General features: G+C 38.6%; 1 protein-coding gene across 10 annotated transcripts in view; it reads left to right on the forward strand.

The window, feature by feature from the left end:
* The window catches only part of UNC79 (unc-79 homolog, NALCN channel complex subunit), a 239,274-nt gene that overhangs the window by 108,661 nt on the left and 104,615 nt on the right, over positions 1-25,998 (forward strand). For 9 of the 10 annotated variants that reach the window (XM_025442760.3, XM_025442754.3, XM_035720124.2 and 6 more), the window contains exons 15-23: positions 6,871-7,061; positions 7,646-7,769; positions 9,962-10,102; positions 12,220-12,441; positions 14,495-14,722; positions 18,698-18,839; positions 21,828-21,907; positions 21,995-22,143; positions 25,653-25,810. In XM_025442760.3, the coding sequence (XP_025298545.1) occupies positions 6,871-7,061; positions 7,646-7,769; positions 9,962-10,102; positions 12,220-12,441; positions 14,495-14,722; positions 18,698-18,839; positions 21,828-21,907; positions 21,995-22,143; positions 25,653-25,810 (1,435 nt within the window). The remainder of the gene's footprint in view (positions 1-6,870; positions 7,062-7,645; positions 7,770-9,961; positions 10,103-12,219; positions 12,442-14,494; positions 14,723-18,697; positions 18,840-21,827; positions 21,908-21,994; positions 22,144-25,652; positions 25,811-25,998) is intronic. The other variant, XM_035720129.2, reaches the window with a different exon arrangement.

Consider the following 25,998-nt stretch of genomic DNA (forward strand, 5'->3'; position numbering starts at 1 on the left):
TTCTAGGACACAGCAGTTATGTGTATTTATCAAGATACACTTCTTTCTTCTTTGGTGCCACCTACTGACTCACATATAAAATTGGATTTTTACACAATGAAAATTCCTTATTTCGTGATATTCTTTGATTGTGTTGATATGTTTTCTATTATTTCTTTTGATATAGTAAAGGATTGGTCTGATCTGATTTTGGAAGATAAGAGGAAATAGTTATATTGGGAGGAAAAGTTTTCCCCTTCTAAAATGGATCAAGTGGGTGAGGGCCTGCTTATTAACCAGCAACAAGACCTAGTCAGGAGAGAAAAGACAAAATTTATTTACACTTATGTTCAGTACTCAGTGCATCACTGAATACTCAGTAATGGGTAACTCCCTCAGGAGCCAGAGATAAAAGGTGTGTTTGGGGGATTGGGGCGGGAATGAGAAGATATGGAAAGTTCTCTTGGGCCTTTTGGTGCTAGTGGCACTGGGTGGGCAGTCTGTCTCCATAGGAATTGAATTCACAGGCAATTCCCTTTAATGGAGATGATATTTTCCAGAAGCTCTGCCTTAGACAAGGCAAGTTGGGGTCAGGTTTCTTTCTGTATCTTCTTTAGCTCAAGTGTTTTCATTAAAATAATCTTTATACCAAGTTTGGGGGTCTGAGTGGTTCCCCACATTTCTCTCCCATCTGTAACTTTAGGAGAAGTTTCATGCAAAAAGAAAGCAAGGTCGATTGCTGTGAATTTGGGTTAGGGACTTCCAGGTGAGAGATCTGCAAAGGAGGAAGAGGGCATAGATTAGGACAAGGAAACAAACAAACAAAAAAACTAAAGTTAATGGTGTGAGTAGACTATAAACCTATTTCTGAGACCAGAGAGCAGTCAGTCAAGATTTGTAGATGTTCGACTTTAGATGATGGGGTACGGACATTCAATATCTCAGTCATGATTCTTCCCTGGAGCAGAGCATGTCAGATGTGGGTGTTTGGTGAGCCTCCTGACTGGCCTTGGCTGTTGCCCTAGTAAAAAGTCCTTTGAAGTTCTTAGTAAGTTGTCTTGCTGTAGCTTGCAAGGCTTTGGGACAAGACAACATAGAGTCTCAGTAAGGATTTGGGCAGTCAGGTTTTAATTTTCAGTGACACCAAGTCAGCAGGGTAGAAGAAAAATTGGAAAAATTAGTTACTGACACAATGTATAAGACAAAGACATATGATTTCACTCATATGTGGAATTTAAGAAACAAAACAGATGAATGTAGGGGAAGGGAAGGAAAAATAAAATAAGATGAAATCAGAGCAGGAGACAAGCCATAAGAGACTCTTAACTCTAGGATGCAAACTGAGGGTTGCTGGAGGGGATGGGGTAACTGAGTGATGGACTTTAAGGAAGGCACGTGATGGAAGGAGCACTGGGTGTTGTATGCAACTAAGAATCACTAAATTCTACCTTTGAAACTATTATTATGTTGTATGTTGATTCAATTGAATTTAAATAAAAAATTAAAAAAATATGCAAGACAGCAGTGTTCAGTTTATGAAGAGGTGAAAAATAACTCAAAAACAATGAACAAGGGGATGCCTGGGTGGCTCAGCAGTTGAACATCTGCCTTTGGCTCAGAGTGTGATCCCAGTCCCAGGATTGAGTCCTGCATCGGGCTCCGTGCAGAGAGCCTGCTTCTCCCTCTGCCTGTCTCTGCCTCTCTCTGTGTATCTCTCATGAATAAATAAATAAAATCTTTAAAACAAATAAACAACGAGCTGGACTATAATCTGATAACTCAAGGGTGGGTTATAGTTGTCCATTGAAATATAAAATCTCTCTCTCTGGGCAGCCCCGGTGGCGCAGCGGTTTGGCGCTGCCTGGTATGATCCTGGTGACCTAGGATCGAGTCCCACGTCGGGCTCCCTGCATGGAGCCTGCTTTCCCTCTCCCTCTGCCTGTGTCTCTGCCTCTCTCTCTGTGTCTATGAATAAATAAATAAAATCTTAAAAAAAAAAAATCTCTCTCTAATCACCCCCATTTTGATCAAAGATAATCAAAAGTAAGATTAAGATAAAGTAAGAAACTAGACTAGTATCCTTAAATAAGCCTAATTATTTATGTAAATGCAGCAAGAATGGTAATTAACCAAATAGACCTTTTTAATGTTTTCTTTGCTGGAATTTTTATGGAGAATCTCAGATTGGGTTTTATATACCTCTAGAGGCTAGGACGCCAAGCCAGTAACTTGTCATCATGCTTCATCTACAGTACCTGTAGATTTGGGTAAATTTCTCTCTTTTTGAGATCACCTAAATATTCTAAGCTTCCTTTGCTGGCCAGAGAGTGACAATTTTTTTGTTTGCTTGAAGGCTGGGATTCCCATAAGCCAGGTACCAGGCTGGTTCTTCCAAGAGGGCTTTGCAAGCATTGGCTCTTCATGTCAACCATAGTTCCTTAAAACTGCTAGTCATATCTGATTCTATGCACATCCTTCTAAAATATGACACTCCAGTCAAAGCCTTGGTGATATAACCAGTTTTTCCAATTAAGTTCTATTACAAGGAGAATAGATTTCTTACACTCATTATGAGTGTCTGAATTCTGGAGGGATCACACGCGGGGAGAAAAAAGACAAGTGTTTCATTGTTTACAAAGATGTAATCTACTAAATTGTTGTGAATTATAGATAGCATAAAACAAACCTTATATCCAGAAAATAGAACAGTAAAGAGCCAGTAATGCTCCAAACTAAAAAAACATAAAAATGATCATAGTTTTTCTTTAGGTCATTCAGCCCAATGTAATTAATTTTCAGCCCACTTGGTCTTAGGTTAACAGTTGTATGAACCCATCAGCTTTTCCACCAGAATTGTGGAATCCTTTCTCAGGCCAGTGGTGTGCGATGCCATAGTCCTTTCCATGGCTTTGCAGAGACAGTCCTTTTTGCTGAAGTCAAAGCATTGTCTAGTGGCTTTGTAAGAGCTAGTGTCAATTGCAAGAGCTTTCAGGAAAGCATCAGAATAAGGCAGCCCAGGTGGCTCAGCGGTTTAGCGCCACCTTCAGCCCAGGGTGCGATCCTGGAGTCCCACGTCAGGCTCCCTGCATGGAGCCTGTTTCTCCCTCTGCCTGTGTCTCTGCCTCTCTGTGTCTTTCATGAGTAAATAAATAAAATCTTTAAAAAATAAAAAAGCATCAGAATGAAACAGTAACAATCTGTAAATGATCAAAGATTTAAAATGGCTGTAATCAAAGAACTGATGAGAGTAACTGGAATTATGATCACATTATGCTGTTGTCTGATACCGGGCAAAGCAGCATGAGGATGTGTCATGAATAGGAAGGGCATTGCCAAATTTCTAGAAATTTCATAGAATTCCTGAAATATTTGTATTAAAAACATTTACCTATACAAATATAAGCTAGGGAAGGTTAAGCATCTCTTTGTATTTAATGATATTTTTCATGCAATTCAACATCAAGTAAACCTAGTTAGTTTAACATATTTTTTAAAATAGAAAATTAAAAATCCTTTGGGATTTTTCTAGAGGACCTGTCAGAAATCTCAAATTCAGTTTGAGATCATGACTTTATTTAGGATTTGATTTTGGGAAGGCAAAATATAAAAAGTTGTAAAAAATTTTAAAAGGTTTAAACACTTGATTAACCAGGATCACAGGGTCACTGTGAAATAATAGTCATCCATTTAACCAAAATGACAATAAAGATTTCAAAAGCAAATATAGCTTGTGACATGATTATAAAAAAATTAGTTCTTTTTCTTTTTAATTGAGAAGACGTGGTTCTCTTAAATAATTGAGGACATGATAAAGATGACATAAAACACAGGAAATTTTGGTAAGGCACAGAATCTTTGTTTCCTAGATACATTACTGAAAAGGTAAAGAAAAACCCTTTTGTAATTTCTTATTAAGACCAGACCAGTAACCCAAGAAACATTGTCATTTTTAGAGAAAGAAAACCAAATTCAAGTTTTGTACTGGTACACTATTAATATTAAAGCTCATTTAAAAAACCTTATAATAAATACATTCAATCTTAGTTTGACTGCTAAGAGAGAGTTTCTCTCCCTCTCTTTCACCCCTACCCTCTGTTTCATCCTTTTGTAACTTTTTATTTCCATTCAGGTTTTTGTCTTTCACTTTACTCTTTTTTATTCCGGAAAGCCTCACACAACCTCCAAACAATGACGTTAGGGCAGAATTCTCTTTTTGTCCTTACCAAAAACACATCATAACATTCCTTGAATACTTTTCATACAGAGTTATTTTCTCCACTCTTGTTATATCTAATAGTTTCATTTATATATATTGATTATACTTTTCAACACTTAGTAACCCTACTTTTCAGAGAAAACCAGGAGGTAGACAGATTGTGAGTTGCCAGTCACCTACCAGCATTTTGTAGCATATTGGCAAATTTTATGAATAAACTACCTATAACTTCTAGAGCTATGCTTCATATAATTTCATATAATTTCTCAGTATGGCCAAAAGAACATATTTACTAACAGATTGAAATATCTTTAGTCTCTCTCTTGAAATAAGAATCCAAAAGTAGATGAACTTATATTTAATAATTAATGTTTCAGTGTCACTGGTCCTAGAAGGTTTGGGGGTTGAATTTGTCTATTAGGTTTTGATTGGAACAAATAATAAATTCTCCAGGTAACTTGGAGCTTTTATGAGCAGGCATTTCAAGGCAGGAGGGGTGTGGGAGGTGAGCAGCATTGTGTGTGCAGTGTCTGAAGTGTTGGGCAGGTCCAGGTGGAGGCCTGAGTGGAGACAAGGGCTCAGAGGAGTGGGCCTGAGGAAGAGGCCTGAGATGGTTACTGGTTGCTACTGAAGTGTTTCTTTAGTGCAGGAAGCCTCTTTTCCAATGTACTGATTTTTTATAGTATCTGCAGGTATCTTGAGATGATAGGGGAGGTTTTGGGATTGGTAAGAAGCATGGGTGGGCTTTGGTATACTTCTAGAACCACAATTATGTTTTCACGAAGATCCAATTAGTAAGGCAAGGACAGTTAGTTTTAATTCTCCAAAGCATGAGATGACAGTCTTGATAATAACATTAATTAGGGAGCTGGCCTGTCTGCTCAACTGCATTTGTTTGAATTCTTTATATCAATGAGAGAAGATTTCCAGCTAAGGGGGAAAACAGAAGATTCCTATGTTCTAAGGCGTATAGATTTAGAGTAGTGGACCTTTGTAGTGTTTTTATAAATTATTTGACAAAGGCTTGATGTTTTCATTCCCTCTGAGTACATCATCCACTTTAGCCCAATTAAATTTTGGAGGGAAGGCTTCTATAATAGCTCCTATCAGGTTCTGAAATGGGCCTCCAACTGGGTCATTCAGAGGAGGAGGTGGCAGAGGGGAGTTCACCGTGCGGGCAGATTTTAATTTTTGTTTTAAATCTGATTTCCCTTCTAGAATTCTGCTGCGGGAGTCTTTTAGGCTGGCTATGATCTTTTTTGTGTCTTGTCAAATTGTCTTGTCAATTTGAACCCCGCATGTTGGTAATGGAACATTTGTTTAGGGGGAGAACTTTCTAAAAATCCTTTTAAATGTTAACAACTTTTCCAAATCAAAGAATCCATTGTCTGGCTATTGATAGTGTAGGAGCACCAAGGATATACTTGTTCCAAAATACGACTCAAAACCAGTAGGCCTTTATGTGGCTCAACCATAAATTACATGGTCATCAATAATTATAAGGAACCTCAGCAAGGATACTTAGCACCCTGTCAATATTATCAGTGCTCTTCTGAGTCTATGGAACTAATGACAACAGTGACAATCCCAGAAATGTAGTTACTTCCTGAAAATATCCAGCCAGTCATCTTTTTTTTTTTAAGATTTTATTTATTTATTCACCAGAGAGAGAGAGAGAGAGAGAGAGAGAGAGAAAGATGCAGAGACACAGGCAGAGGGAGAAGCAGGCTCCATGTTGGAAGCCCAATGTGGGACCTGATCCAGGATCTCCAGGATCACACCCTGGGTTGAAGGTGGCGCTAAACCGCTGAGCCACCCGGGCTGCCCTCCAGCCAGTCATCTAGGATTTTGGACAATATGATACCAAGTAGATATTTGAGCTTTAAATGGAATTGATTTAATTGTTTTGAATACCCTAGAATTCTAGGTGTAATAATTAAACATTTAAAATTGGACTTATTTAAAATAAGGTAGTTTCCCACAAATTTTGTGTTACATGGTAAAGATTCAGGACAAGTTGAGCCTTTGTTACTTTGATATGTTTAATAAAAATATAAGTTCTTCATCTAAAATTGGAATTATAAACAGAACCCAAATTTGTGATTCAATTTTTTCTGCACTAGAAAGTTAATATACTACCTTAATTAATAAAAATTTGTCTTTTTTGTTCATAAATTTGACCTCCTTAGAGCATTTTTAAGGAAAAAATTGTGGTACAATGTGCAGCATAGGGAAACAGTGCTCTCTGCCACTGTATTTTTCCTAATGAAAAATATTCAATGCAAAGTGTACAGTAGTAGAAATCTATATTCCTCTGAAACACAGGTATAACTGAATATATTTGTAAGGGGTTTGTCAAGCTTTAGAAATAATAATTCTCCAATAGTATGCTTATCCTGTTAGGAATAAATCTTTAGAATTTTAATTCATGTGTGATCTGGAAAGGCTGCAGTAGAATAGTTCAAATTCAGTATATTTGTAATTATGGTCTCTTTTTTGTAACTAATGGATCCTGGTGGTTTACAGGCTCTTACAAATCTTACTCTGCAGCTACTTGGCCCAGGATTCAGGTGTAATGGATTGTAGGCTTTCTTTGTACCCATTTCCTTTAGGAAGTCCTTAGAGTGTAATCTTAACTGGTGCATTTTGCTCTTTTCCCCTGTGGCTGTGGAAAGGTTGGTGGATACTGGGATAAATCCTGCAGCACAGTGACTCAGTTGAAGGAAGGTCTCAACCGAATCCTCTGCCTGATACCCTACAATGTGATCACTCAATCTGTGTGGGAGTGTATTATGCCCGAGTGGCTGGAAGCCATCAGAACAGAAGTCCCAGATAACCAGTTAAAAGAATTCAGGGAAGTATTAAGGTGGGTAAGTAGTTTAATGAAGTCACCGTAATTATAATGATGTCTGACATTTGTATGTTTGTTAAGCATGTAATGTGTGCCAGGCGCTGTTAAGCATTTTATATAATCTTGTTTACTTTTTAACAACCCTGTAGAGAAATTTGAAGGTGCAAAATGAAGTAGTTGCTATAAATTGTGCTAAGATGACTTGTAATTGTTCAAAAAAGGTTTTGTTCTTGTGGAATAATACATACACCATGTTATTTGCTTATTTTCAAATATAATTATGATTTGGATAAAGTGGGGAACGTGCAAAGGGAAAATGTTCTTAGATGCTGGGGAGCAACTCTAATTCCTTAGAAATGTAGTTCCTTCTGTTGAGCCTAGAATGAGTATGAAAGCTAATGTTATTAACAACAGCATGAAGTCTTCATATCTATTCTAATGATATAAACTATTATAGTAAAATGAAACATGATGATAACATTCAGAACACAGACCAGTTGAAAATGTTTGGCTCCCCCAAATAAGATATAGTTAAAAATGCAACAGTAGACTCTGATACATGCCCATTGGTCATTTACTTCTGTTGCTCTGCTTTCTAGCAAAATGTTTGACATTGAGCTCTGTCCTCTACCTTTTTCATTGGAAGAAATGTTTGGCTTTATTAGTTGTCGGTTCACAGGATACCCTTCCTCTGTGCAGGAGCAAGCTTTACTGTGGCTTCATGTAAGTAAATGACACTTTTAATCATTTGGGGCAATAGTTCTTAGCCTGGGAACTTGAGATCCCTGGGGAGAGGAGCGGGAAGTTATTGCAAAGAGTCCATAAATTCCATGTTTGCTGAGGACTGTCTATAGGCTAATAATTCATTGCACAGATGAATAACCATATTTCAAATATATGTGCCTATAGTTATGTTTAATAAAACACAGATTTATGCAGTGCTATTTCTGAATTCGTAATAGCTTTGATCCTTATGTATTTTTCCATGAAAAGATTCTAAAAGTATAATAGCTATCTTGTCGGATTCTGATAAATCTTTTCATATTAAATAGGTCCTTTACATGGAAAGGTTGAGAGCTATTGATATAGGGAGTAGCTCCTGCTGTTCCCTCAGCCTGGAATAAATACCTTTCTCTCTGGTCTGCATTTGTAATCCAGTTTATTCTTTTTTTTTTTTTTTTTAAGGGTTTTTTTTTTTTTAAGGTTTTATTTATTTATTCATGAGAGATACACAGAGAGGGGCAGAGACACAGGTAGAGGGAAAAACAGGCTCCTCGCAGGGAGCCCGATGTGGGACTCGATCCCGAGACCAGGATCACACCCTGAGCCAAAGGCAGACTCTCAACTGCTGAGCCACCCAGGCGTCCCTCCAGTTTATTCTTAAAGCCCAACTCAAAAATTATCTCATCTATGAAATTTATTATTGCTTCACACCCCCATTTTCCCTTCAGAATTCATTATTCCTTCCCCCCAGTATTCATACAAGCTCTTTGTGCAGATGTTATTCTGTCAATATTTAGTTCATTTTTGTCTCTTCTGATTACAAATGCCTGGAGTGCAGGGACCAGGCAGGCCTTTTTCATGTTTGAATTCATGCCTTCCTTCATCTTTTCCTCTCAGCATCTGACACATGCCTTGTATTTATTTAGTGAATGTACCTAAACATTTATTAAATTGAGTCGAATGCCTGACGAAAAGTTTGGTCAGTTTCAAAAAAGGAGGATAGAGTCAATGTTTAGATGAACTGTGAGCATCGTTACATTGCTAAAGCACAGAGGGATGTGATACCAAAAGCTTTTCAAATTGTGAAGATGCCTTTCTGGGTTCTAAACTGAGAAACAGTTTTTTTTTTTTTTTTTCCAACTGACAAAGAGTAAAGGGGCGGTTTTTAAAATAGTTATCTTTTGGATACTTTGCATACCTGGGTAGAACTCAGTAAGACAATTTCTCATTTTAGAAAAGCCAGTCCTTCTACAGATGGCTAGGTGTTGTTACTCAGTTACACACCCTTTAGGCTGAGTTATGTAGGGGTGAGCAGACAGGGCTGTAAACCTCTGTCCTCACCATGGCTAGAACAATGACAGCTACATGTTTTATGGACAGGACTTTCCCATAGTGCTGGTTTGAAGACAGGGTGCTGCAGTTGAACGAGGTTTTAAACCACTGGTCTAACTATTTGGGGAATAGAGCAAACAGTATAGTGATAGGAATTGATTCATTTAATGTGGAGACATTTATAGAGTTCCTCTGTGGAGGCACCGTAATTGGCAGTGGGATGAAAATGGGATAAGAAATAGTCCTTTCTTCATACTTCCTTTTTTCAAGGAGCTCACAGTGGGAGAGATAGTATCAAACAATCAACTATAATGAAAAGCGACAATTGCTCTACTAAATGTATTTACAGAGTTCTAAGGAAGCAGAGAAGAGAGATGGATTAATTCTGTCTGAAGGAAGGCGCATCTATTTCTAAAAATTCATTACAGATAGAGAGTAACTTGATTTTGGCAGGATACCTGAACTTGTATCAGCAAAATCAGCCAGGGCAGTCAGATCAGAGGGGGGGATGGACTAAAAGAGGATTGCATGCAGGTTACACTATTCCAAAAGGAAGGTGTTGAACTAAGGCACTATTCTATGGAACGGAGGAGATACTTAGAAGTTTTAGTAGGAATCACATGGTGATTTATGGGATGTGGAGAGCGGGAAAGATGGTAGGTTCAATAATTACTTTATCTTTTAGTATGAAAAATTGAGGGTGGCTGATAGAATATACATAAGGTTAAGCATCCTTATGTTTAATCATATACTTTGGGGAAAATGTTAAATGCAGGGTTGGTGGGGTTTTTTTGGTTTTGTTTGTTTTGAGTTTTAAAGTTTGTATTTTGAGGGGGGGATATATGCCTTTTTTTCCCCAGGTGTTATCGGAGTTAGACATCATGGTTCCACTTCAACTATTGATAAGTATGTTTTCTGATGGAGTTAATTCTGTTAAAGAACTGGCAAATCAAAGAAAATCAAGAGTCAGTGAACTGGCAGGGAACCTTGCAGCTCGAAGGGTAATTATTGCTACAACTGTTTTTGTCTTGTTAAGATTTTGTCAATTCTACCAGTTCTAAAAGTAATACCATAGTAAACTTCTCTGAAAATACATTTTCATCCCATCTCACTCTGTTAATATTTTAAACACATTAAATCATAGAAAACATTGATCTAAGATATGTTTTGTATACTATGTGGTCAATAAATTATTGAATTTTTTCTCCTGCACATAACTATTAGCTATCTCTTACCCTTGATGAAAGCAAAAAGAGTAGCTTTGAGATATTATTTGGTCTTCTGGTGAATAAGAATTCTTTGCCAGCTGCTAGGCAGATGAGTGCTTCACTTTGGGGATCAGAAGTTAGGATGTTTTGAGATGTGATCATTTGATGGTGACTGTAAGTGATGTTTCACTATGGACTAAGTGAGCCCATATTTTGGGACCTATTTGTGCCTTGTGAATGAAAAAAGTCAACATAGTCTAGTCCAAAGTGTAGAAAAACTATTGGGAATTTTTGATAATTTTTCTGTGGAGCACCTGATAGAACTTCTGTTGATGTGCTGACATTCCCAGATCAGGATCAGTTCTGGAAAGGTTCAAAGGTTCAATCAAGTGATTGTAGGCAGGAACTATTCTCAACTTTCCCTTGTCAGGTTCTCCAAACCATTTTTCCTACTGTCATTCCTACTTGATATCTAGGAATTAGGAAATACATACATCAGAATCATGGGCTCATGGTTTGCATCCATTGCTTTCTTTTGATTTTAATCATTCTTTCCTCATCTGCCTCATAGGAACCAGCTGGGAAACATTTATATTTTGTTTCTTTCTTCTGTAATCTTTAATGTTCTATGACTTAGTTGGTGCCTTATACTGTGCAATGTATTCACAATGAACAGTATCACAGAATTGTGTGAGCCAGTTGGAGAAGTCATTATCCTCATATTACAAATACATAATCTGAGGTTCAATGGGCTGAAGTGATTTGCCATAGGTAACACTGTCAATATCCAGGTATTCTGATTCTTGATGGGGTACTTTTTTTTTTTTTTTTTTTAACTTCAGTACGGTGCACAGGCACTTGCTGGTAGTTAGAGAGATCTTTAAGAGAGAAACATCTGATTTCAGAGTGATATACAGTACAGGTATGTCAGTCTGCATCTTGCTACAGAATTTATCCCAGATAGTTCAAATGAGGAGACTTTCATAGAGACTCAGCCTGTAGAGTTTTGGGGAAGGCAGTAAGGGTTGTTGAGGCACATAACTGCCAGTAACAGCTCAGCAGGAAGCCATTATACCCCCAGGGCTGAAAGAACAAGGAAAAGAGTTCTAGCCCATTGAGAACTGAAATTTTAAGGAAGGGCTGACTGGAAGAGAGATGGAGAGACTGCTAAAGATGTAACCTCAAATCAGGCGAGGAGTGGGACATATACTTCTGCCTCTCTCTCCTTCAGCTGTAGAGTTTCTGCTGGTACCTCCCATTGACTGAATCTACTTAGAAGCCAGTCAGCAAGAAGGCTGGGGGACACTCTGTTCTTGGCATCCTTGAGCATAGGGCAAGGCAGAGGTGGGCAGTGAGGGTCTTGGGTTAGGTAAATGGACAATGACCAGTACAACAGGTTTGACATATATTATTTTTCCACGGTAGTTAATAATTTAATATCCAGATGCCATTCTTCTTTAACCAGTCACATTAAACTGAAATTTTGTGCTTATCATTCCTAAAGCTGATCTTGTAATAGTTTATTTTTGTAAGGTCTTATTTTTCAGACTATAGTTTTAGGTAGATGCAGATGATTTAGTTTAATTGGAAATGTGGATGGTGTGAACAATATAATGGCAAAGACAGCTACTTTAATTCTTCAGGGTGCTGATGTTTCACTCACCTGACAGTCACAAAGTTCGGATGGTTTTATTTCCTTTTTTTTTAGACATGTGCCCTGGCATCAGTGATTTTGTTTCTTATTTTTATATTTTGAGAAGATCCATACTATTTGGAGGTATTAATGCTATTGACTAAGGAAGGAAATCAGTGTGACAGCTGGGAGTACCTTCCATGAGTCCCCAGATATTTTATCTAGCCATTTTGGCTTCTGTGAGTTCACTTATGGGTATTGATGTTCTTTCTTCTAGGTGAGTGTTGCCTCTGATCCTGGCCGACGAGTTCAGCACAATATGCTGAGTCCATTTCATAGTCCTTTCCAGAGTCCATTTCGGAGTCCTATGCGTAGTCCATTTCGTAGCCCTTTCAAGAATTTTGGACACCCAGGCGGAAGGACTATTGACTTTGATTGTGAAGATGATGAAATGAATCTAAATTGTTTCATCCTCATGTTTGATCTTCTCCTGAAGCAGGTAGCTGAAGCATGAGCTTCCTTTAGTTCAGAGGTGAAGAGTAAGGGAATGTGTTGGACATCTTCATACTTACTGAAATGATGCAACATCACTCAAGACATTTTGTAAACTCCTTTCAGGATTCCCTAAAGAGTCTGAAAAATACTCTATGAATATCTGCAATGATGTTCACATATGAGAATGGATATGAGTTTTAGAAACATTCTAGCATCATTAGAATTGGTTCTGTTAAACAAATTTGGTGAACTGAGTAATGCTGTTGTTGGGAAGAGCAAGATACAACTCTATAGTTGTAGGCTGATTTAAATATATTCCATAAATTGATTTTTGAAGGTAATTGAAGAAGAGAAGTATAAAAGTCTTTGATTAGGAGAACATTTCATCTTAACTTTTTATTCCAAAATAATTAAGACTTATCAATTGCAATAATAGTTGCAATTAGAAAAGTTGCAATAATAGTACAAAGAATTCCTAAATATTCCTCCCTCAGATTGTCCAGATATTGACAGTTATCATATTTCTTTCTCCCCCTCTCTCAATCTGTATATGTATGTATGAGTTATAGAATTTTTAAAATAAATATTTAAGGATAAGTTGCAAATATGATGCCCTTTTGTCCTTAAACACTTCAGAATGTATTTCCTAAAAAATAAGGACATTCTCTTATATAATCAAGTACAAAATCAAGAAATCAATAAAAATCAAGAAATTAATATTGTTATAATACTATTATATGACTCACAGAAGTTAATCATTTTAAAAATTGACATAATAATTATATTTTTATAGTAAAGGAAAAAAATGTTTTTGATCTAGAACACAGTCTAGTCTCACTCATTGCAAATATTTGTCCTGTCTCATTTCTCTTCTTCAATCCAGAGCAGGTCTTAAGTCTTTGTTCATCTTTTATGTTTTTGACATTTTTGAAGAGTACAGTCCAGTTATTTTGTAGAACATCTCTCAATTTGAGTTTGTCTGATGTTACGAATTTATTTGGGTTGAGCATTTTTTGGCAGTAATGCCACTAGTATGATGTTATATCGTTTTCAGTACATCATATCAAGAGGCACATGACATGATAATGTTGCCTTTCTGGTGATGATAACTTGGTTAAGGTGATTTTCTACCAGATTTCTGTACTCCAGAGTCACTATTTCCCCCTTTGTAATTAATAAGTAACTTGCAGGCTGAGATTTCCTGTTTCTCATTAGACTTTCACCTACTAGTTTTAGCATCCAGGGCTGATTCCTACCTGGATCAGTTGTTATGATGATGGTAACCAAATGATAATTTTCTAATTTCATTATCTTTTATATTAACTGGCACTCTACTGAAGAAACAGTTTCCCTTCTCTCCCACTTCTATATTTGCTCATCTTCTTATACCTGCATGTACTCATGAATTCTTATTTTATTCAGTGAGTTAAAGTCTGTTACTATGATTATTTTTATTTTGATGCTCATATGGTCCCATATTTGACCAGTGGGAATCCTTTCAGGTCAGTCAGCTCCTGTGTTCTTTTGACATATTCCTCATCATTCTTTGAACACTTCCTTAATTTTTGGCATGACAAGATGTTCCAGGCTCATTTTCTATTTTCCTAGCCCCAACCTTGAAATCAGCCATTTCTCCAAGGAGCCCTGGTTCCTCTTAGTGGATAATGGATAACGGTATTTAGAAACTAAGATCTGGACGCTAGGTGAAGAGTAGCATTTTTAAAATGTGTAAAATTTCACAGAGTGATAAGTTTAAAAAACAACTCTCTTTTAAATGTTCTGCGTGATTTTAAAAATAATTCCCATTGCTTGTCTTGTGTTTATATTCTTTTTAAAAGAATCTGTGGAAAGCAATAGATATTCATAGTCTATAATCCTTATCTTTAAATAACTTAATATTTTTGTCAGTTAGTAAAAATTATCCTCAATTAGTATGCCAATGGTATATTGGACAAAGGACCAAATTCCTTCTTCTTTCTTCTTTTCTTTTCTCTTTGTTTCTTTCTTTTCTTTTCTTTTTTTTTTTTTTTTTTTGCCTTCATTTTGATGTCTTTCAGATGGAGTTGCAAGATGATGGGATCACGATGGGTTTAGAGCACAGCTTATCAAAGGACATTATTTCCATTATAAACAATGTCTTCCAAGCCCCCTGGGGGGGCTCCCACACCTGCCAGAAGGAAGAAAAAGCAATTGAGTGTAACTTATGTCAGTCTAGTATTCTCTGCTATCAGCTTGCTTGTGAACTCCTGGAGAGACTGGCTCCTAAAGAAGAAAGCCGGCTGGTGGTAAGAAGTCAAAGAAATGAGGTGTCCCATGTCTGATAGTGATAATGACTATAGCCCCTGGTGTAATGGGGTCTTCCTCCAATATCATCTTATGCTCCATGCTGGGTCATATGTGAGACTGTTAAAAAGAAAGTTTTCCTATTTCTTCCACCAACTAATGCTCCTGGAAAGGGATATGAGCTGGAGCTACATTATACAGAATTCTTGAGTCTTGAGTTACGGTTGTGGTGCATCCAGTCATATAATTTTCATAAATACAAAGCATTACTGGTAATCTTGAAATAACTTTTATTATAAAGTTTAGTAACAATGAATATTACAAAGTATACATATCAAATACTAAGTAGATTGGATACAGATATCAAGAATTCCTAGGTAATACTGGTCTGTAAAACCCATGGACTTTATCAACAACCAATAAAGACTTCATTTCATTTTCTGCTTTCCTAGAAAGTGGTTTCAATAGAGAACAACTAATAATATGCCACACATTAGCTACTCCATACTTTATCCTCTGTTTAGCCAGTTTTCATTTAAGACACATATACATATCACCAAAATACTCTCACACCATTAAAAGTAGGTGAATCTGAATTATTTGGTCATGTGTTTACTATCTTCTCTATTTCTTCCTTTCCCTTAATATTTAATATAAATAGAAAGTGACTTCATTTTTTATTTTTTTAAAGATTTTATTTGAGAGAGAGAGAGAGAGAGAGGGAGAGAGAGCGAGTAAGCATGAGCCAGGGAGGAAGGGCAGAGGAAGAGGGAGAAGTAGACTCCCTGCTAAGTGTAGAGCACTATGCAAGACTCCATTCCATGACCTGGAGATCATGACCTGAGCTGACATTAGCTGCTTAACTGACTAAACCACCTGGCACCTCAAAAGTAGAAAGTGACTTCTTAAAAACTTTTTTTGAGGTATAACATACATGCAGTAAAGTGTTTCTTCAGTTTTTAAATACCTTTCTGCCTACTAAACTTGTTTGTCCTGTGTGTTGCAAAATAACATCCCTGTACTATGGTCTTTCAGCATTGTCGTTGGGTACTTAAGTAAAAAACATAGTCCTACATGATATAAAAACAAATCAAAATCAAGAAACTTAGTCTAATCACGGAGACATTTAATTAAATGAAAAACCATTAGAGTAAAGAGCAAGCTGGGAGAGTTCTGAATAAGGGAGCTATGGGGGCAGAGGAGGGAGAGCAGATTCAGCTTTGAGGTGTGATAGGGAGGAGAGAGCTCCTGGGCTCATATTGGGAGGAGTTTCATTAATGAAATGAAGACACTAGGGGAGAGGCACTTTTGAGACCCAGAAAACTCTGTTTAAGTGATACAGAGGAAAGCAGGAGATGACATACATATTCAGGAAACTGCAAGCACTTCAGTGTTCCTAGACAGCAGGATGGGAACATAGTGAAGGCTGAGTCAAGCAGGACAGACGCAGTCTTATTTTCACATTCATTAAGGGCTCAGTCTGCTAGACTCAGAAGTTTGGGTTTTGTCTTGGTGAATGAGGGAATCCTGAAGAATTTAATTGAGGTGGTGATATAATTTGATGAATTTGAGCAAAGAGGGTTTGGGGGATTTGGACCCTGGGGACAGGCATCTAGTTAGGTTAATGTGGTCTGAAAAAGGGAGGAAAAGAAGTCTGAAATAAAGCAATGGTGGTGAGGATAAGAGAAGGGGCAGACCGGGTGGATTTTTAGGAAAGACAATCAGCAGCCCTTGGTGTTTAGCTGGTGTTGAGGTATGGAAAAGTTGAGGGCAAACCTATGTTTTCTGGCTTGGGAGCTGATGACCTTGCCATTTATAGAAGATTATTACAGTAGTAAAAGTGATTTTGGGCCAGGAGCGGGTATGATGCAGGCACAGTCAGACATAGCAGGTTGAGATGCCTTTTAGATATTCAGGTGGGGTCTTCATGCCCTGTCAGGTATGTGGATCTGGTTTTTAGAAGGAAGGTTAGAAGTAGGTAAAAGTTTGGAGCTGCCAGCATATTGTGCTGGGATGTGTGGAATGAAGAAAGAGCCATACCTAGCACCTAGGAAGTATCAGCTCTTGAGAGGGCAAACAGGGAAAGCGAAGACTAGAAATAAATTGAGAAGAGGCCAGACACAGGAAAAACCGAAGGAAAGCAAGCCCTCCAAAACCAAGGTAGGAGGCAATTTAGAAAAGGTAGAAATAGCTGATCACATCAGGGGAAGAGAGGAAAAATACAGGACTGAAATGTGCCCCGGGGTTCCTGAGATGGGGGAATCCTCTGTGCCCTTGGGGATTGGGAGTAACCCTGGGTTCCGGTGGGATGTGGTTTAAGAGCAGAATCAGCTTTTGATGTGGCTGCGTCCAGTAAAGACTTATGTTTCAGGGAGAGAATGAGAGAGTGAAGAGGTTGGAGGCAGATGCCCTGACCCGTGCCCTGTCTCCAGCAGGCTTTCTGTTTTGTGTTCATTTTCTCAGCACTATCTGGGAAACAGGGAAGAGTAAGTATAAGTATAGAAAAACCGAGCCATCCAAACAACCTCCCACCTGCATGATGCTTTGGACACTTGTCATGTGCTGAAAATAACACATTTGGAGGTGAAGCTGAAGGATTCTGTTCTCTCTCAAAGGTTTATGGGAGAGATGTTCATCAATAGAAGGCGGCTGTGCCTTAGAACACATGGTCTCCACTGTGCGGGTCAGCCCCCTTCACCCTTTAGTTCTCTTCCTGGGACAAGCAGGGGGACAAGAGGGTGAGGATGTGGCGGAGGGGACAGCAGGAGTCTTAAGTTCACCAGTCCCTGCGACATGGGAGGATGATTCTGAACCCATGGGTTATCGAAGAGTCAGTACACAGCAGGGAACTCTTGACCATATCGAATTTGATGAAACTCAGTTCATTATTTGATTTAGTGCCTTGCTCATGGGTAACCTAGGGACAGGGTCGGGCTTAGCAAAAACTGTGAAGTTGGCAGAGATATTCTTCAGGGCTCTCCCAGCCACTGTGCTTCTGGCACTTCATCATTCTTGAGCTGGCTGTCAAACAGTTCTTGGAAAAAATGTGTACTGGTTCAATTAGCTCAGAGTATGATTTTAAAAGAGGATATTTAAAGTGGGACTTGAAGGAAAGAAAAAGCTGGAATAGGAGCTTAACTGGAGATGGATATTTTAAGTGGCAGCCATAACTAGTGCTCTCTTTCTCTCTCTTAAAAAATCTTCCCAATTTCAGCAATTTCTGCAGCTGATTTTATACCTGACATGTATTGTCTATAAATGTATCATGTCAAGTATAGTCACATTGTTGTGCAACTAATCTCCAGAACTTTTTCATCTTGCAAAACCGGAATGCTAACAAGATCTTCCTGTTCCCCACTCCCCTGAGCCCCTGGACACCTCCATTCTACTCTCTGTGCCTCTGAATCTGAATCCCATAGAGACTTCATATATCTGGAATCATGCAATAATTGTCCTTTTTACAACTGGCTTATTTCACTTAGCACCATGTCCTAAAGGTTCATTCACACTGTAGCAGGTTTCAGGCTTCCTTTTTAAGGCTGACTGATGTCTCACTGCCTGTATATAACACATTTTGTCTGTTCATCTGTTGATGGACATTGCTGTGAATTCCATATTATTCCTTGCTAATTAAGTACTGTTGCTGAATAAAATATGCATGGATTGGAATCACTTTGTGAGTGGGACATGATCATAGGAAAAGCAGGCCTACACTGATTTAATCATGTTTTTGAGACGTTTCCATATTTATTTCAAGGTAATGAAAATGTTTTAGTAACAGCTAATCCAAATTCCCTTTAATTATTGTGGAAATAAGCTCACATACCTTCAGAGGCAGGTACCTTTGCCTTTGGTGCTCAGCACAGGGCTGGGACACACCAGGTCCTTGATGGATGGATCCTTTATGGATCTGAGGAAACCCATTCTTTACACCCCCAACAGGCTGCTTACCTGGCTGTTTGTCATATTTGTTTTAGGAGCCCACAGACAGTCTTGAGGATAGCCTCCTTTCTTCCAGACCAGACTTCATTATAGGCCCTGAAGGTGAGGAGGAGGAGAATCCAGCAACCAAGCATGGGGAGAACCCAGGCAACTGCACTGAGCCCATGGAACATGCTGGTAAGTCGACTCTGGCATATCCTAGATAGCACAGTTCTGACGTTCAGAACCCTGGTTTTTTAGATTACTGTCAACATGGGCAAGTTCAGGCTTGGCATTCCTAGTAGAGACTGGTGCAAATGAACCATTTCCCCTCAGATTGTGAAATAAACAGGTAGATCCGAGATGTGCTTCTTGTAGAGCAGAGGTCACTGAGCTTCTTTCTGGTGGCAGTTGCTTCTTATCAGTAGAATCCTGCCATGTTTAGCACCTTCCTACCTACTTACAGCGTATCATCTTCTCATTGAGAAGTAGCTATGAACCAAGGCTAAACAACTGAACAGAGGGTGCTGGCACTCTCGACAGCCACTTAGGGCATTTGGCCAAGGCAGGGTGTTTTGGGATAGAGCCGATGGAACTTAAGTTTCTGAGTTCCAGGGGCTTGACTAGGTCTCTGGACAGGCTCACTGTGTACAGCTGCATGACTTGTGCCCTGAGGTTGGTTGGCTTCACTCAGAGTTGGAGGAAGGATGGCTTCTTTCCACAGTGCTTACAGTCTCTGTGTGGGCTAGTTGGGGACTACAAAATGGCAGTCAGGCTGGCTTGGAATCCTATTCTAGCTCTTCATGGTCTAAAGGAGTTTTGGGAGTTTCAGACATGGCCCCCATATGCCTTTGGGAAAGCTTGATTTCTGGATCTTGATTTCTGGGGAATCACTTGGGGAATTTGTACAGGACCTTGAGTAAATAAGACTTGTTTTTTTAATCTTCCTGTTTCTACCATCCTGAACCAAGTGGTCCACCCCTAGAATTAGAGTTTGGGAATCATGGGCTTTCCAGCACTCCTTCCGTGAACAGCAAACATCATTAAGTGACTATCGTGTGGGATCTGTTACAGCCCTGGGGGTGTCTCATTCAGATCAAGGTCTGATTAAGATGTTAGTCTCATTAGTGTGAAATGCTTGGTCAGATCTGCTTCTGCATGAATTGTACAAATGATTAGTTGGATATGAATATCTCGGATCACTCTCTTTAGAACCATTGAAATCTAGAAATTGAAAGAACACCTGGGATGACTGACTTCATTGGTTTTCAGCATGTCCTTGGAATTGTACATGCTCTGTGTTGTTTCCTTTGGACCTTCCCTTCTTAGGGTGGCAAGTGGTGGGAAGGCATGGGCAAGTAATAACGAACAGCCCAGGCTGCCCACCCTGTTTCACTCCGAGTGCTCTAACTTGCTCTCTTTCATATGTTGGAGTTTTGAGTGAGTTTCTTTAAACAGAGTATTCCATAGAAAAAACTTTGAAATCTGCTGATCTAATTCAGCCTTCTCACCTTGCAGATAAGGGAAATATATCCCAGGTGGATTAAATGTGCCCATGGTCATGTAGCTTGTATTTCTCATTCCTAATTTACGCTTTATGCTTACATGCTGCCCAGGCTATAATGGAGAACAGGATCATCTGAGGAGTTGAAACAAAAATAAAATGAATGAGGTCCACCCACCACCCCCAATTCTGAGTATATCTGGGAGAAGATATGGAAATTGGAAATCCAAATATTGAACAACTAGTTAGTGGCAAGATTGAGACAAGAATCCGGGTGTCTTGGTTTACTTAGAATTAATGACTTTCTGAGACCTGGGCCTAGGGCTTATTTCTATCAGGCATTAATGCCTAAAGGAAGCAAGGATTTCACTTATAATCCAATAACCTGTACTCTTTATATACAAATATATTTTTCAGATCTCAGATGGCACACAAATCAATTAACTGCCACTTTGATTTATTTGTAACATTTTATATGAACAGTGGTGAAAATTAAGCAATTTCTTTTTATAAATTAGTCTTTTCCTTGCTTAAATGTTTGTTCTATTCGTCTCCTTCAAACACTACTTTGGGCTCCTGTCACTGCTTCCAGGCTATTTTCCTGCTTTTATGCTCTGCTATCTTACAGGGTCACAGTTATAAATTGTCTCCTCAGGGAAGCCTCCCTTAATTTTCCTTTGAAACCAGCCTTGCCTGCTACTCTGAGCCCAATACTGCTTCTGTTCTGTGGGCCTTCAGGCTGTGGTCTCGAGCACCTCTGTCAGAGCAAATGTGTTCTATCTGCATGTGTTCTGTGATTCTTTCTTCCTTTGAGAGTATTTCCTGTTTCTGCATTTTGTGGCCTGGTGCCTGTTTCTTATAACAGTCAGATATATCCTCCACTAAAAATACTCTTTAAAACTCTCACACTAGAAAAAATAGATTTGAGGGCTGGTGACATATATTTGAAATACATTAAAGTGGAAGCTCACCAATGAACTGTTCAGTATATATGCCAAGAGAGTTTGACTCCTGTTGTCTCTAGTTCCAGTAATTTTTTTTGGCAAAAAATTGCCAAAACTTAGAATGGTGATTTAAAAATGTTTTACACTAGCTTCTACATATGGCTAACTTGTGAATTCTTTTCTCTAGCGTGCCTCATGTACCATATACTGCCATCCTACCTGTAGGGGCGAAGGTATTAGAGAGACTCACAAGAAGATTAAAGCCATGAGTAGTTGTTCTGATTAAACTATGCCTAACTTTTTTAAGACGCTCCCTTTGGCATGAGTCCATGGGATAAATTCCTCCTTAGGTGCTAATGCAACTCTAATACCTCTCTTTAATACCTTCTTATCTCCCTTTCAATAAGGAAGGCATACCTGGCCAGGTGCCAGGCCCCTGGTAGCAGCAGAACTTGCTGCCCATGGGGCCAGGCTGGGGTTGCTTTAGGGAGCTGAGGATGTTTCACTATATTGTGAGCTACATGGAAGCTGAGATCCCTGTATATAGAAGGTTTCCTGCAATGGCATCATAGAAGGAGTATATGCCACCTTGGAGAGCAAATAAAAACATGACACAAAATACCTTTTAACATTTGTATATTTATTTTCACTCCTCTTGGTTTTATGGTCGTGATCAGGTCATGAGTGGTGGGGAAAAGGAGGAGCTATGCTAACCTTTGTGTAATTATTTCTTCACAGCAATAAAGAATGACACTGAGAGAAAGTTTTGCTACCAACAGCTTCCAGTAACTTTGAGGCTAATATACACCATTTTCCAGGTATATTTTTTGAGATATTTAAGTGTTTGGTGTGGTGACATTGCTATTTTAGATAACTCAGTAGTAACCCCGTGGTTCTTTGCATAGGAAATGGCGAAGTTTGAAGAGCCAGACATTCTTTTTAATATGCTCAATTGCCTGAAGATTCTCTGTCTACATGGAGAGTGTTTATACATTGCTAGAAAAGACCACCCTCAATTTTTAGCCTACATTCAGGATCATATGTTGATTGCAAGGTAGGTCTTCCTAACAGTTTTTTGTTGCTGTTGTTTAAATTTTAGGCTTTAGCTGTGAAAATCAAAGTTAGGACAAGATTTACAAACTCATTTGGCTCATTTCTCTTAGCCAGGAGAGCCTAATCACTTATGGGAATGACTTACACATAAACATTAGACTCAGTAAAAGAAATAAGTCAACATGAGGAATAATAATTTTCTTTGCTAGGTACTATAGAAATATAAAAGGGAAAATAAGGACTATTTGGTAATCAGTTGTTGGACAGCTTAAGAGTATAGTGTCCCGTAGAAAAATGTCAAAGGCATTAAGTCACTATTTACCTAGTATTATCTAGTACAATGTTAATACCAAAGACTTATTCAATTTCTTGCTTGAAATGGAACTGCTTGTGGACATCAAAAAATCTCTCTACATATCATCTAATAAACTATCTTTAGAGATTGTTGAAGCATTTTGAGAAAAATAATAAAATATTGCCCAGGCTTTATGTAGAGTTTTTCTTCCACAAAGCTTAAAATAACTGTTACGGTCTTCCTGGAAGTAAGTCAGAAAAATACTATCCTTGTTTAAATGTAAGAGAATGAGATAATAAGAAAAAAGAAAATGTTGGCTTAGGTTAACTTGGTGACAAAACCACTTTGAGGCTCTCTCTGTCTTTACTCATTTTATTCATTCATTCATTCATTCATTCATTCAACAAATATTGGGGGCTTGCTATATATGTTATTATTCTATGTACTTTGGGAATTTACAATCTAATTTGGAAGGGGGTGAATGTTATTTATACAAAAGGTGACCACATAATTTATTCTTCCTATTGGTCTACTTTTGAGAGTGAAAGAGGGATGATCTTCATAATGACCTCAAACAATTAGTATAATGTAGACCAAGATCTTGGATAAACTAAGATATATGGTCACCCTGTGTTTATGTGAGTCACTGTCAATCTGAAATATGTGTGATGGATGACTGTTTTGTATAGTTCAGAGGTAGGAGAGGTCTGGATGATTAGAAAAAGGCTCAGGAGCAGATAGGATTTGAATGGGCATTGAGAGAATGATAAAATTTTAACAGGTAGAGATTTGAGATGGGCAGGACATTTTGTGGAAAGTGGGAATGTTAAGAGTAAAGATGGCAGAGTTAGAATGAAGGAATTAGAAGTGAGTAGGGCATACTTAGGTGATACCAAGGTTTTGTTTTTGCTGTGTGATATGGTTTTAGGTGAGTAATGGAAAACGAAGCTGGAGAAGTAGGTTGGGACCCTAGTGTAAAGGGTCTCAAAGATAAGGGTTTCACTTGATGATGTTTGGAGATCTATGGATATCTTAAAACAATGAACAGGGTCAGAGTTGTACTTTAGTAACAGGAGTATGGAGAAAAAGAGACCTTTAAGGGAATGCAAAGAGCATGTTGCAGTGGCTTTGGGAATGTCAAGATGTAACATAGAACATTCTTCTGTAAAGTTTATTAGAAAAGGAAGGGAGAGAGATCAGATATTTAGAGGGGGGAAAAGGAGTGGATGTTAAGGATTTTTAGGATAAAGATCTGAAACTATGTATGGTCAATGCAAAGGATCAGAGGAAAGGGAAGAGTGAGTAGAGCCAGGCCCTGGAAGGCTAGAATATGTGATCAAGAACAAAAGGTGAGTAGAAAAGAGGAGGGATGCTCTTTCCTTTGAAAGGAGATATATTTTAAAGAAAAGAGAAATAAAGTGTCAGGGGGAGCTCATTACTGAACCTTAAGGGTAGTGGGTGCTGATGTCTTTAGTGAAAGGGAGGAGGATAGGGATTGGGTTGGGAGCTCAAGGAACATGAGAAAAAGTATAGTTCATGAAGGAAAGCAATAAGGTGTCAACAAAAAATAGTCTAAGAATGGCCAGCTTCAGGGTGAAACTGAACTTAGCTAGCACTAGTTTGTGGTTGCCCAAGTTAGTAGGAATTAGTAGGACCAAGTTAATTTCAGGGTCTGGGAATGGATGAGAAAAGGGGGCAGTGTGGATTTATTCAGGAGTAGGGAGTTGTGATTGGATTATGTTGGAAGTCAGGGGGATGAGGAATTTTGGAGTGAGGAAATAGTTAACTCTGAGATCCAGTCTAAGGTGGGAGGCAAATGAAATCAGAAAAGGATTGATGTTTGGGAGAAGAGTATGGAAAAGAGGGAAAAGAAGTCTTAGTATTAGGAATACTTTGGATGGGAACACTGTTCAGCCCAGTATAGAAGCATAGAATGGGAAAAGTGAAGAGTCTCCAGAAGTTTCCTCATGATAAAATGGGAATTCTACAGGTGAAATGGGAGGAGCTGGTGGAAGGGTAGACCTGGCTGACCTGGATTTGGGGAAGAGTAGGACTGATCTGAACAGATGGATGAGTAAGTCTAAGCAAAAGCCATAAAGGAGTAGGGTTGGGAGTTAGGCAGAAGCTCTGTTCATTCTGTGGGAGTGGGAATACTAAATAGGCCAACTTTTATTGTTAAAGCAGCCTCTACAGGGAACACCAGGGTGGCTCACTTGGTTGAGTGTCTGACTCTTGATTTTGGCTCAGGTCATGATCCTCAGGATCCTGAGATCAAGCCCCACATCAGGCTCTTAACTGAGCATGGAGTCTGCTTGAGATTCTCTCTCTGTGTCCCTCTGTCCCACCCGTTGCCTCCCTAAACAAACAAACAAACAAACAAACAAACAAACAAACACAGCCTCTATAGGACATTTATCCAGGCCAAGTGGATTGCCAGTGCTGTGGGATCTCTGCCTCAGCCTTTGGGTACATATCCCAGTTTTTTCCTCAAAGTACCACCCTGACACAAAAGCTATGATGAGCAATGAAGGGACCTGGGGAAGGAAGCTATTTTCCTGGTTTCAAACAAGGCTGCTCTAGAAAATTGGGAAAGCCATATGGGACTGGTGAAACCCAGGCTTTTTTGTTACTGGGATAGTTTTCTAGCAATGCTGCATATGGTTTGCTTCCTTCAACTACTTTGATCAGCTTGGGTTTTGTGTTCACTCTTATGATATAGGAAGGGGTCTTGACTGACAGCCTTGCCAGTTGGTGGAGAGGCTGTTCTTAATAAAAATAGACTTGTTCTTTGCTAGAATAAGAGAAAAAGGCTGCTGGTCAGGCAAACCCAACAAAGCTCTCCAGATGTTCACAGTAAGAAAATTTTTTTAAAAATCACTTTTCACTCATCATCTTAACAGAACTAATATCAATTTTGTATCGCTCATTTATATACCTGAATATCTAATATCTAATTTTTATTTTTTATGTTAAGATATAGTATTAAATGGTGTTTGCACCATTGTTACATAAGAGTAATTTCTTTAAAAAAATGAACAGAACAGAGATTTAGGAAAGGTTTGTCAGAGGACTATAGTCTTGTGGATGAGAGTAATTTCACCAAAAGCATCTCTCACAGCTGCCTGTTAGCAACATTTCCCTTAAACTGAGATAATTGTGTTTGTTTTCTAGAAAGGTTATCATAACTGTAACCACTTTGCTTCTCGCTTCCTCAGCCTGTGGAGAGTCGTCAAATCTGAGTTCTCCCAACTTTCTTCATTGGCAGTCCCTCTGCTTCTCCATGCTTTGTCACTTCCTCATGGTGCTGACATCTTCTGGACAATCATAAATGGCAATTTCAACAGCAAAGACTGGAAGATGAGGTTTGAAGCAGGTACCTCTGTTATGAGCTTAAAAATTCTCTGGGGGGTCACAAGGTAAACCAGATGTCCAGTCATGACATCTCTTGTTGACCCTCCTTTCTCCTTCTTTCTTTCTAGAACTTTTAAAAAATTTTATTTGTTTGCTTATTTATTTATTTAGAGAGAGGGAGAGTACACATGCAAGTGGGGAGGTGGGAGA

Source organism: Canis lupus, chromosome 8, assembly GCF_003254725.2.
Source record: "Canis lupus dingo isolate Sandy chromosome 8, ASM325472v2, whole genome shotgun sequence".
In the NCBI taxonomy this organism is placed as follows: domain Eukaryota; kingdom Metazoa; phylum Chordata; class Mammalia; order Carnivora; family Canidae; genus Canis; species Canis lupus.